The 13,271-nt window shown below is 24.8% G+C and overlaps 2 protein-coding genes across 2 annotated transcripts; both read right to left on the reverse strand.

Moving 5' to 3' along the window:
* Positions 1-766: 766 nt before the first annotated feature.
* Positions 767-1,503, reverse strand: LOC127241755 (protein BOLA1, chloroplastic-like). Its single transcript, XM_051260954.1, has one exon. It carries the CDS (start codon positions 1,419-1,421, stop codon positions 1,101-1,103), a length of 321 nt encoding a protein of 106 aa, XP_051116911.1. The 5' UTR covers positions 1,422-1,503; the 3' UTR covers positions 767-1,100.
* Positions 1,504-2,798: 1,295 nt separating this feature from the next.
* On the reverse strand, positions 2,799-10,897 carry LOC127241791 (uncharacterized). Its single transcript, XM_051261008.1, has 12 exons — positions 10,730-10,897; positions 10,175-10,259; positions 9,191-9,242; positions 9,051-9,071; positions 8,905-8,958; positions 7,056-7,106; positions 5,212-5,274; positions 4,122-4,187; positions 3,960-3,998; positions 3,718-3,840; positions 3,542-3,634; positions 2,799-3,183 (listed from the first exon to the last, which is right to left on the reverse strand). Exons 1-12 carry the CDS (start codon positions 10,839-10,841, stop codon positions 3,043-3,045), a joined length of 900 nt encoding a protein of 299 aa, XP_051116965.1. The 5' UTR covers positions 10,842-10,897; the 3' UTR covers positions 2,799-3,042.
* Positions 10,898-13,271: the final 2,374 nt, after the last annotated feature.

Genomic DNA, 13,271 nt, shown 5'->3' on the forward strand with positions numbered 1-13,271 from the left:
AATTTATACGGAGGGAGTTTTGGCTCAAAACCATTTCGATCCCAATGTTAATGAAATGGGTCCAACTCTAACCCCGATTGAAACCTGCTTACATTAGTAATTTTAAAATTAATATTATATACTCCCTCCGTCAGTTTCTAAGCGTTATATTTATATTTTACGTCATTGTACTTAACATTAAAAATATTATTGTATTTATATAATTTTTTTTTTGTATAAATGTATTTCTATTAGTATTATAAGACACTAATAAAATATTTTTGCAATTTTTTTTAATTTGTATTACGTTTTGATATAATAATTAGTATTCAAATATTAATACTCAAAAAATAAATGAGACCCTTAGATCTAATATTTTTTGTGATTAGTCATACTATCTATTTTTCCATTTTAGTCCGTCTCATAACAAAATATCAGTTTCTTTTTTTTTTCCTTTTTTTTAAAGTAATTATACTATTTATCTAATATTACAAATACCCTTACAAGTTACAGTATATTACACAAATATCATTACCTTTATATCACACCATACTAATAAGGTTATTTTAGTTGTTTTAACTTTATTCTTATTAGCAAACGGATATTTAGTTATGGGACGGAAGGAGTATTATATATTTATACTTCTATACTTCTAAACCCGTTGTGTTGATATCCCTAAATACTATGCAAACTAAAGGAGAAAATAATCAAATAATCAACTATGCAAAGATCATTCTTTCAAATTCAGGGATCTAAACATTAGCATCATCAAATATGGAGTTAAAAGTTTCGATGGCACACTAAGTTCTAATTCAATTTGAAAAGAGGGAAAGAAATGTATACAGACCAACATGATGTTTCTTGAATAAGCAAATACTAGCAGGATTAGGAAGGAAAATCCTTTCTTAATTCTGATTTCATCCGAGCATTCCAACATATAAATCCTTATTTGAACAAAAAGGAAATCATAATTCATATCAAATTCAGAATTCCAAAGCCTCAAATCATTTCCTATCATCCGGTCAGATCGTAAAAGAGAGATCGAATTTGCAGGAAATCCAGCAAATTTTCATCTAATAGAGAGGATTGGACAGAATAAGTAAAGTTACCCTGATTGTGATTCAGGAAGGTAGCGCAGTGCGCGGCTTCGGCGGGGTCTTGGCGGTGATGGAGAGAGCGTGCAAACCGGACTGGAGCTCGCCGGATAGGAGTTCGTAAACCATACGGTGTCGCTTCACAAGGTTCAGACCTTCGAATTTTGGAGACACAATCTTAACATTGAAATGCGTCTCATTAGCAACGCCGCCTTCCATGGCTCTGACGGCGGCGTGACCGGCGTGCTGGTAGGAGACGTCCTCGACCTCTAAAACGGTGGCTTGCAGCGCCGTTTGGAGCTGCGTCTGGATTCGATTAGCTCTTGAACATAGCGTTCGCGTTGCCATTGATACCACGCCCGCTGCTCTTAGTTGGGGGCGACGACGACATCAATCGATTTAACCTAATTTTTGGGCGTGAATATTAATTGTGTTTCTTGTATAATTTTGTGGTTTTAATATATATACATATATATATATATATATATATTTTAAATATCAGATTAAATAATTATTTATTATATTCCATCTCTCCCATAAAAAAATATCCATTTGCTTTTTGAGGTAGCTTTAGAAATATTAGTATTATATTGGGATATAATTAAATAATTATTTATTATATTCTCTCAGTCCCATAAAGAAGTATTTATTTGAGTTTTGCAGGTAGTTTTATAAATATTAGTATTATACTAAGATATAGTAGGAATAAAGTATAAATGACTAAAATAATCTTATTTTATTAGTATGTGTGATATAAAAATAATGACATTGTAAGTTGTAAGGGTATTTGTAATGTTAGGTAGATAATACAATTACTAAAAAAAAAAAATGGATACTTTGTTATAGGACGGACTAAAATGAAAAAATTGATATTTTGTTACGGGAGGAAGGGAGTATTATATTATATTATTATATTAGTCTCTTAATTAAGTATTTATTTATTTTTTGGGGTTTAATTATAAATATTAATATTATATTTATATATAATATAAATTAAGAGAAAACAATAAAAATATATACAAATAAAATGACATTTATATAAATATTACACAAATTTAGAATATTTTTAATATCAAATACAATGACATAAAAGTAAATGAGTAGTTTGTTAAATGACGGAATGAAGTATTATTATTTTTTATTATTCGTATCCAAATAAAATATATATGAGTTTGTTTTTTTCATTTTCAAACTCGAAGTTTCTACTATTTGGACTTTGTATTTTAAAAAAAAAAAAAGTAAATTTTTTTTTTCTCTTACAAAATATCTCTATTATACATTGTTTTAATACAAAAGCTCAAAGTAAACTTCTCAAATCCATCAAAAGAAACATATATATAGTTAGTGTAATTTTGTTTAAATATTACTCATTACATCCCTTAACAATCTATCTATTTTTTTATTTTAATTCGTTTTATAAGAAAGTATTTGTTTCTTTTTTTAGTAATTGTATTGTCAATCTAACTTATAAATACCCTTTCAAATTCTATAGACATCAATATTTTTTCTATTAAGCCTGTTATAAATTTTTTTTCCAACGTAGCTTATCCAACTAGCGTTGTTTGTAGGCTATTATATCCAACTCGAAAATTTAATCAATACGCACTCGAAAAATAACAACTAAAAATTCTCAATGTCATAAAAAAGTAAGTTAAAGAAAATTTCAAACACAATGTAATAATAGCATGAGGCCAAACAACATATGTAAGTCATCGAAGGATTTAATACTACGAACACAAAAACGCCGATGTTCGAACAAATGAACTTAGATGGGGATTATTGATTGTTTTGACAAATTTGATCGATATTTTCTACTAGCGTATTTATATTCCATTGTAAATCAATGAAATCGAGAATTATACATAAGTGAAACAAAATAGTATAAACAAAAACTTTGGAGCCTTTGAAGGCTCAACGGATTACTATGGTGGAGGAGATGGAAGCCTTTGGAATGAATTGCTATAATCCTTCACACCACGTAAGGAACTACGTACTTGATCATGTCGTCGGTAGATATTTCTATATGTTTTCCAGACACTCTAATGTATTTCACTTTTCGTTCGTCATCCAACGTTTTTAGACCAATCCAATCCTCCGTATAAAGCCTCGTCTACATGCATTAAATTTTGAGTTAGTACCTAAATAAAAATACAAAATACTCCCTCCGTCCCATATCTATATATCTATTTGCTTTTTGCACAGAGTTTTAGAAATATTAGTATTATATTGGGATCAAGTAGAAATAAATGTAAAAAGACTAAATTAACCCTATTAGTATTGTAGGATATAAATGTAATGACATTTGTGTAATATATTGTAAATTGAAAGGGTATTTGTAATGTTAGGTAGATAGTACAATTACTAAAAAAGGAAATAGATACTTTGTTACGAGACAGACCAAAATGGAAAAATAGATAGATTGTTAAGAGACGGAGAGAGTAATATAAATTCTTTGTAGCAGTTAACACCTGATTTGGTGGCAAAATCGGACCAAACTTGTCATCCGGATAAAATCCAAACCAAGAGGTCTCCTTCGGAACCAATACAATGTCATCTTCAAACTACGAAAGGAAAACCATCATAGATAATCAATTATGTACACAATCATGAATATACTTTAAAGTATTAGCTCAAATATTCATACCATGATAAGAACGAGATTCTGTAAGTTAGAGAAACGTCGTTTGTAAATGACATTTTTCTTATGAGGGACTTCATTGTTAAGTATAGGGAGAAATTCACAGTTGCTCAAGTAGCCGCCAATGTTCTGAAGGAAATTCAAAAGTAATAAAATTACGAATATTGTTTAGATTACTTTTGTTTTTCAAATTAAATAAAAAGAAAATCGATCAAATTAAATAATTGCTTCATTCTCCGATTACTCACATTTGGAAGTTTTACATAACCACTAGGAGCCAAGTGAGCCTGCATATCGTATGAATACTCACAATTTAACGATAAAATCGCAAAATAAATAACTTATATATATATATTCATTGAATATTTGAATAAAATTATATTAGTAGTAGAGTGAATGTATATACATACTTGGGCATATTTAGAGTATGTCCCGGATTTGATTAACTTGTCTACAATGGCACAAAATGCACCACTCTGCACCAAATTAAAACAATATAAAACAAAAAAAATTATCGATTAATCTGTGTTATTAAATGAAATAAATATCATTTTAGTCTTCGAAATAATACATACGATCATTTTAGTAATGTAAATAACTAAAATTATTTTCGATTCATTTTAGTTATATCATTTTACAAGACTAAAATGATATATATGTCATTTAAGCGTCACAAAAAATATAAGACGATTAGAGTGACGGTAAATGAAGTATAATTTTTTTTTTTTTATCCATATATCAGTTAAATGATAATATTAATATTGAATATCACTTATATATCAATAATTATACCTTTTTTCATAATTAAAATTCAATAAATAAATACTACTTCCTCCGTCACAATATATATGCTCAAATTTTTGGGCACGTGGTGTGTATTTTTAGTTTTCTATAGTAAAAAAAATGTATTATGTCCGTTCCGCCACATATGACTTATTTTTCTCTTTTCTACGTTTTACAAAAGATGATCCATTTTCATTTTTAGTAATTTTATCAATTTTAAATATACTTAACAAATATAAATCAATTTAATTTAATTTATAACATCTTACACATAGAACCCGCTCAAAACTCCTTTATTTCTATGTCTCTCCTCAATTAACATAATTTTATGTATATATATATATCTTTAAAACTCATTTTTTTATAAAACTAATTTATGGTAATGATAAATAAATATGTATTATATAAAATTTTATTATTTATAGAATGACATCCATATTGCATGTATTTTTTGGAGATATAATCTTAAATTTTTTAAAAATACCAATAATATTATTTATATAAAAAATAATAAACTAATATCATAATTTATTATTAATAACTTAATAATCTACACTACCTAAAAAAACTGTGCCGCTGGATTCATCCCTTGCGGGACATAGGGAGTATAAAAGTTTATATTATTCTTTAATAAATAAAAATATTTTTATGTGACAAACAAATAAAATAAAAAAAAAAAAAACACAAATTTAAATGAGATGGAAGTGATTGAGTTACCCCACAAAGAGGAAGTGAAGCAATACCAGCATGGGGTCCTCCCAAAGATACAAAATTTCTAACCTGCATTATTAATTGTCGATAAAATTAATAATTGATGGATAAATTTAAATTATATTATATGCACTTTGGGTGGGAAAGGTTGGAATATTTGCATATATATACATGTTTTGTTTTCACATTGAATTGAAAATATTCCAAACTGTGAATCATGCCGGAATAAAAAAATATACTCCCATCGTCCTAAAACTGTAGTTTGGGTTATGTTTGACACGAGATTTAAAAAATATTGATATTATATTGGCAGTGGGTAAAAAGTACGAGTAAAAGATGTTTTTGCTTTTGTGAATGTATTAGTGTAAAAAGTAGTGACAATTGTGTAATAATAATGAAAAAGTAATGGTAGTTTTATAGTGATACGATTATTTATGGAAATAAGACTATTGTTTTGGGACGGACAAAAAGGGTAAATTATATAACACATCCTTGTGTTTTACTAAAAATATACAAAACACCATGTATTTTATTTATTGTGTGAAACCCTCTTGTGTTAATGGAAAATTTGCATGAAACACCCACCTTGTACAAAACTGATGTTTGATTTGAAATAAAGACCTAAATTATGTAAGTTTTATACAAATAAAAAAACGTAAAATATCTTAAATAATTTTTTTTGAATAAAAGAAATAAGTATATAATTGATCAATCATTTATTTTTATAATTTTTATAAAAATCAGACAATAATTTGTCTCTAAAAACTATAAAATGAAGGATTAATAAATTATTTATTTATTTATTTATTTATTTAATGCAAAAAAATTATTTAAGATATTTTTTGTTTTTTATTTGTATAAAACTTACGTAATTTAGGTATTTATTTAGAATTAAATATCAGTTTTGAACAAGAAGGATGTTTCGTGCAAACTTTACATTAACACAAGGGAGTTTCTCGCAATAAAAAAATATATGGTACTTTGTACATTTGTATATATTTCAAATACATATGACTTTTTTATGATTGATTTTTATTAAAAAAAAAATGTGTGTGTGATAAATTTTAAATAATATGTTTTATATTAAAACATTGATATTTTATATATTTAGAAAGTCTATATATTACTTTGTGTAATATGTTCATTTGGCAAGCACAAGTTTAATGTAATGTGTTATGCGTATTTTTTTTTATCTTTTATAATTTAAAAAAAAAAGTAAAAAAATAAATATAAATTAATAATATAAGTTTTTATTTCAAAAAATAATAATAATAAACATATTTTTTAAGAAAAATAAAAGAGCATATTTATTTTATATTAGGGTAAAACTGTTTTTTAGTCCCGTAACTGGACCCCCTTATCATTTTAGTCTCGTAAGCAGAGCATGTCGCAAACTAGTCCCATAAGTGAAAAATTTTCGCTGTTTTAGTCATCTGGCGCCAGAGGTGACATGTCCGCCAGGTGTCGCTGACGTGGCGGACACGTGGATTTTTTTTGTTTATTTTTTTCATTTTTAAATTTTTTTTAAAACTTATTTTTAATTTATTTTAAATTTTATTTGCATTTTGTTTATTTGGTCCAATTAAAAAAAATGAAAAAAATAAAAATAAATCCACGTATCCGTCGGGTGTCGCTGACTTGGCGGGACATCTGGCGGAGACATCACCTCCGGCGAGCCACGTGGGCGTCTCCGGCGCCGGATGACTAAAACAGTGAAAAATTTTCACTTATGGGAGTAGTTTGCGACAGGTTCCATTTACAGGACTAAAATGATAAAGAGGTTCAGTTACGGAACTAAAAAAAACAGTATAATACCCTTTGTATTATTATTAAATATATAAGTGACTTACTGGTGGTCCTCCTTCACAGAATTCCACAACACCTCGCCCTATCAAGTTTCCCTGTAATAATCAAACAACGCTGCCTCAATTTTCAATGTATTTACATTAATGGTTTTGTTTACTTAACCAATTTTCGCTTGCACTATTTATTTTTTAAAAAAATATGTATTTTTTCAGCAAAACATCAAATTAAATATTAATATGTTATTTTATTTTATTTTTCAAATTTTTAAAATTTCAAAAAAAAATAAAAATATTATAAATAATGAAAATTGAATATTTAGTATGATATTTTATAAATATATATGTGATTTGATTTAAACAAAAAAATATTACTCATTTCGTCCCATGTATTATGAGCCTATTCCCGTAGATACGAGAATTTGAGTAAAGTGTGATTAGTAAGTAATTAAGAAATGTATTAGTAAAAATAATTATCGTATAATAAAAATAATTGTGGATTAAGATGAAGATAACTAAATAGTTTAATTAAGATTAAAAAATTATAAAATTTAAATTTTAAAATGGGATAAAGTGTATAATTATATTTCCAAAAAAGAAATGGACAAATTATGTGGGACGGACGAAAATAGAAAATAGAAACAAATTATGTGGGACGGAGGAAGTACTTCTTTTGTCTCAGAACTATAGTCTTGGTTAAGTTGGACACGACATTTAAGGAATATTGATATCATATTGATAGTGGATAAAAAATATAGGTAAAAGACTTTTTTGTCCTTGTGACTGTATTAATGTAAAAAAAAATTGTGGCAACTGTGTAATAATAATAAAAGATTAAAGGTAGTTTTATAGTGATATAATTATTTATGAAAATAAGACTATTGTTTTGGGATTGAAAAAAATAGTAAATAAGACTATTGTATTGTGACAGAATGAGTACTATTTATAAAAAATATATACATCAAAATTAATTTGAAATATAATACTCCCTCCGTGTCCTTTTTACTGTATACATGGGATATAGTTAGTAAATATTTTAAAATGTATTAGTAAAAATAATTATTAGATGATAAAAATAATTTGAAATTAAGATAACTAATTATTCAAATTAAAACTAAAAAAATTATAAATTAAAATATTTAAAATGAGATTAAATGTATAGTATTTTCAAAAGAAGAAAAATGACATAATGAGTGAGACAAAACAGAAATTAAAAAAGTGGAGACGAAAATTAATTTATAATTTTTTTAATTTTAATGAAACTAATTAGTTATCTTAATTTTAATCTATAATTATTTTTACTTCTCCTAAATTTCGTATTTACTCGAACATAATAACTGAGAGAGAGAGTATTATTGTTTACATTAATATAATGATTCACCTTTTTTCTGTAAAAACATCATATTTAAGTTTCATACAAAATGTTGGGTTTGTTTGGTTTTGATTTCCCTTTTTTATGTTTACTATTTATCTACAATAATTTATTTTTCTCCTAAGAAAAATTAAAAAAAAATAAAAATAAAAATACCGCTGCATTAATTTTCTTTATTCATCTGTATATAAGAGAGAAATGAAAATAAAAAAATAAAAATAATTTATTTATCAAATTTCGTTTCTCTGAAGCAAACAAAAAAGAAAAATAAAACTATTTTTATTTCTTTCGCCTCATTTCTTTGTACCAAACACAATCTAACAGTTAATTGAAACTATATTTAATATAATTGCTATGTTATTTTGGCATTTAGTTTCAGTTTTTATGTTTTTACCATGTAATTATGGTAACATTTTTATAAAAAAAAGGATATTATTTATTCTTATATAATTTTATTTTCAAATTAAAAATTAAAATAAAAGAAAATCAAACTTGAAAAATATATTCTCAAAGGGAAGAACTAACTTGTGAGAGGCCGACAATATTATAACCATCTTGTAGTTCTTTTATCTGCTTCACCTGTAAATCATTTTTTTTTTTTATTTTTTAAGAATCTTGTTGACTAATAAATAATAAAAAAATATATCAGATTCAGCAATATATATAATCACCTTAGTACATGCAATTTCCACCTGCAAATCAATTCAATTTAATATTCAGATGGAATATATATATATATATATATATATTTAAATTAATAATAAACTCATATATAATCAATCAAATAATAAATAATTGGATTCTTGCTTACCTGTTCTTGTAAAGGCTTAAACCAAGAATCCATAAATCCATTTCCAATTTCTCTACAAAAATATCAACATAAATAAACGAGGGTTTGGATTTTGAGTTGGGATTTGAATGGTAAAAAATTTGAATTTGAATAATTGTATGATGTGATATAAATAGTTGTTGATGTGATGTTTTGAATGTAAAATTGCTTTTTAAGTATAATATAAAAAATTAAAAATAAATATTTGATTTGATGTTTTTTAGGAAAAAAAAATGAGATGAATAGTATGTTTAAAATTCAATCCCCAAGCAAACATACCTTAAGAGTTTTGAAAATCTTGAAGATTTTTTTTTTTTTTTTAAAAAATAATATAAAAATAGTGATCTTATATGATATTTTGAGAATATATATAGTATATATTTAAAGTAGGTTTTTGATAAAAAAAAAAAAATTATGATTAATTAAAAAGGTCAAAATTTTTATAAATATATGTAAACAAAGCATTTTTTTTTTTCAAATAAGTTATCCTTAATATTAATTATATTTTCCATTACATGTGTTGTTTAAATTATATTAATTAATATTAATTATATTTTAAATTAGGAATATTTGCAACTTCTTTTTATTTCTTCTTTTATATATTTTAATAAAATATATAAAAATATATCAAACAAAAGATAGAGACCAAAACATATATTAAAATTATACCTAAAAAATTGTATAAAAACAGGCTGGAGTGAGATCTCAAATTCTCTAAAAAAAAATGTATGGCATGTATTCAATACTTATATATAATAATTATTTTAACTCAAAATATTGAAAAACAATATATAAAAAAAATATGTACAATATATCTGTTTGGTAATTAAAAAAATAAAAATTGATTTAAATAATTATTTGAATATGAATGTAATTCAATAAAATATTATATTTTCATTAAAATTATAAAAATTAAACATTAGAAATCTTTTAAAAAATAATCAAAATATCCAAGAGGGGTCTTACAAGCAAAAACCTTCAGATTTGGACAAATTCTTGAGTTCTTGTGTAAATCCGTCTACTTTGTTGCTCGAACATTCATCTCCAATTCCTGTACGTTAAATCGACAAAATTATTAATTTATAATTTATATACGGTGTAATTCAAAAGATTTATGCAGTATTTTTGAAAATATTAGAAGACTGTATAATTTCTCATTAAACTAAGAAGATGAATATATATACTTTTCAAACTATATATGAATTATAAACAATTTTGCGTAAACATATGCTTCATCCGTCTCATATCTATATATTCATTTGTTTTTTGTACGGAGGTTTAGGAATATTAGTATTATATTGGAATAAAGTAGAAATAAACGTAAAAAGACTAAATTAACCCTATTAGTATTGTATGATATAAAGGTAATGACATTTGTGTAATATATTGTAAAGTTGAAGAGTATTTGTAATGTTAGGAAGACAGTACAATTACTAAAAAAAGAAAATGAATACTTTGTTATGGGACGGACCAAAATGGAAAATAGATAGATTGTTAAGAGACGGAAGAAGTAATTCTTACCATGTACAACGACAAAAGGAATGGAGACACAACCTCGGATCAGACAACACACAATCAAACTCCATTTTAACAAAACCCGAATTGAGTTCACTTCGCCACCAAAAAACCTCATTTTTAATTTCTTCTTCTTCTTCGCCTTCTTCCTCGTCGATGAGCGCTCTCTCTCTCTCTATCTCTCTCTCTATATATATATATGTATGTATATATGCCTAGAAGAAAATTTATAAATGTTTGATTTGAATGGGAATGGGAAGAACTAATAGAGAAAATGGTATGGAATTGGCCGTCCAAATCGACCTCCATTATTATTTAATATTTATTCACATTCACATTTGTTTCTTCTAATTTAATTTAATGTATTGGCCAATAAATTTTAAATGTTTGGTAAGTAATATAAATGTTTAGTATTTACTATTTAAGCAGTAAATTTACTATTACATATTTAAGCACGAGGAGCTACATGCCTTTTTATCTCTTTACTAAATTAATATTTAATATAATATACTCTCTCCGTGCCAGAACTAAATATTCATTTGCTTTTTGCACGTAGTTTTAGAAATATTAGTATTATATTGGAATATAGTAGGAATAAAGTAGAAATAACTAAAATAACTTTATTAGTATGTGTAATATAAAGTAATGGCATTTGTGTAATATATTGTAAGTTGTAAGGGTATTTGTAATGTTAGGTAGATAGTACAGTTACTAAAAAAGAAAATGGATACTTTGTTATGGAACAGACTAAAATGAAAAAATAGATATTTTGTTATGGGACGAATGGAGTATTAAATTGAAAATAAATTTTAAGAAGTACTCCCACAGTCCCACCAGAATTGAACCCTTTAATAGAGACACGGTATTTAAGGTGAGGATGTTTAATTTGTTAATAATAATTAGTTATGATATTATTATATTATTTTTTTATATAATAATAATATTTATAGTTTTAAAGTAAATTTAATATATATGATTAAAAATATTAAATTATATATTTAAATATTTAAAAATTATATAGCAATTAAAAAATATATGTGATATGGATATCATTTTGTAAAGAATAAAATCTTCTATAATATAAGTAAATAAAAAAAAATATTTTTGTTTATTTATAATTAACATAAATCAATTTTATAAAAGATGTGTAGTTTTAAATATAGATAAAATATTTATTTTTTAGGAGAGAGGTAAAAATAAAGGGGTTTTGAGCGGATCCTACGTCATTTATGATGTTGTATGTTATGTAGTTAATTAAGTTGATTTATATTTGTTAAATATGTTTTGATTTAATAATTTTTACCAAAAATAGAAATGTATCAGTTGTTACGGGACAAACAAAATGGAAAATAGTGTCAATTGTGGTGGGACGGAGGGAGTAGTTTCTTAAATATTTTCAAATATTTTATCTAACTATATATATATATCTAACTCAAAGACCCTTTTTTTTTTCAATAAAAAAAAGTCAAATTAAAATAACTTATAAAAGTTATGTTTGAATACGATGTGGGAACTCGGGGGTTTAAAACCATTACCTCATGATCACAAGTCTAACTTCCACACCACCACGTTATTTCTTACAACATGATATTAATAAATCATTTCAATTGATATTTTTTAATTTTTTTGTTTACATATTTCTATTTTAGATAAAATATATTAAATTAAAAGATACATAATAAATATAAAGCAATTTAATTAACTACATAATATATAACATTATAAATTATGCAAGACTCGTTCAAAATTCTTTTATTTTTATATATTTAAAAAAATATTTTTATCTATATGTAAAACTCCACTTCTTTTATAAAATTTAGTTTATATTAATTATAAATAAATATAATTTTTTATTTACTTGTATTTAAAAAATTTTATTCACTACAAATAAATTGCAAGATAATTTTTAAAATATTTGAATACATTACCTAATTTTGTGAATTATATATTAAATTTATTTTAAAACTATCAATTTTATTAATTATATAAAAATAATAAAATAATCATATAACTTATTATTATGAACTAATTGAATGCTCTTATTATTTTAAATACAGTGTATTCAATCGAGACAAATGAAATATATAAAATAAATAATACAACTGTACAAATATATAAATACGGTTTTGGATTGGGTGCTGATTTTATTTAGGTTAAAAAATAATTATGTTAATATATTTTGTAAATTATATAATTAATATAATTATATATATAAAGTCCACCCAATCCAAACCCTATAAATACATAAGAAGTAAATAAAAACATAACATATAATAATTGGGACATGTGTTCAATGTCTGTGTTGACTATTAGAATGTATGATTATATATATATATATATTTAATGACGTGAGAATCTGCATTCGCTACCAGAAAATGTATACTGGGTAAATTTTCGACCGAATTTAATACCCTGTAAACTAAACTGTAGACACGGTAGGCGAACTAAAAATTAAATAATAATTGCAAACTAGACTGTAGACACGGTTCAAACCACTATTATTACTCCATCGTCTCAGATACCGTGTCTGCTACACTGTAGACACGGT

Source organism: Andrographis paniculata, unplaced genomic scaffold, assembly GCF_009805555.1.
Source record: "Andrographis paniculata isolate CXL003 unplaced genomic scaffold, ASM980555v1 Contig83END, whole genome shotgun sequence".
NCBI classification, from domain to species: domain Eukaryota; kingdom Viridiplantae; phylum Streptophyta; class Magnoliopsida; order Lamiales; family Acanthaceae; genus Andrographis; species Andrographis paniculata.

Coding starts and splice junctions, on each gene's coding strand:
- LOC127241791 (XM_051261008.1), bottom strand. CDS start 10,841: ATGAGGTTTTTTGGTGGCGAAGTGAACTCAATTCGGGTTTTGTTAAAA. Junction 3,841..3,959: donor GTTATGTAAAACTTCCAAAT/GTGAGTAATCGG, acceptor AATTTCCTTCAG/AACATTGGCGGCTACTTGAG. Junction 3,184..3,541: donor CGATTTTGCCACCAAATCAG/GTGTTAACTGCT, acceptor TAATGCATGTAG/ACGAGGCTTTATACGGAGGA.
- LOC127241755 (XM_051260954.1), bottom strand. CDS start 1,421: ATGGCAACGCGAACGCTATGTTCAAGAGCTAATCGAATCCAGACGCAG.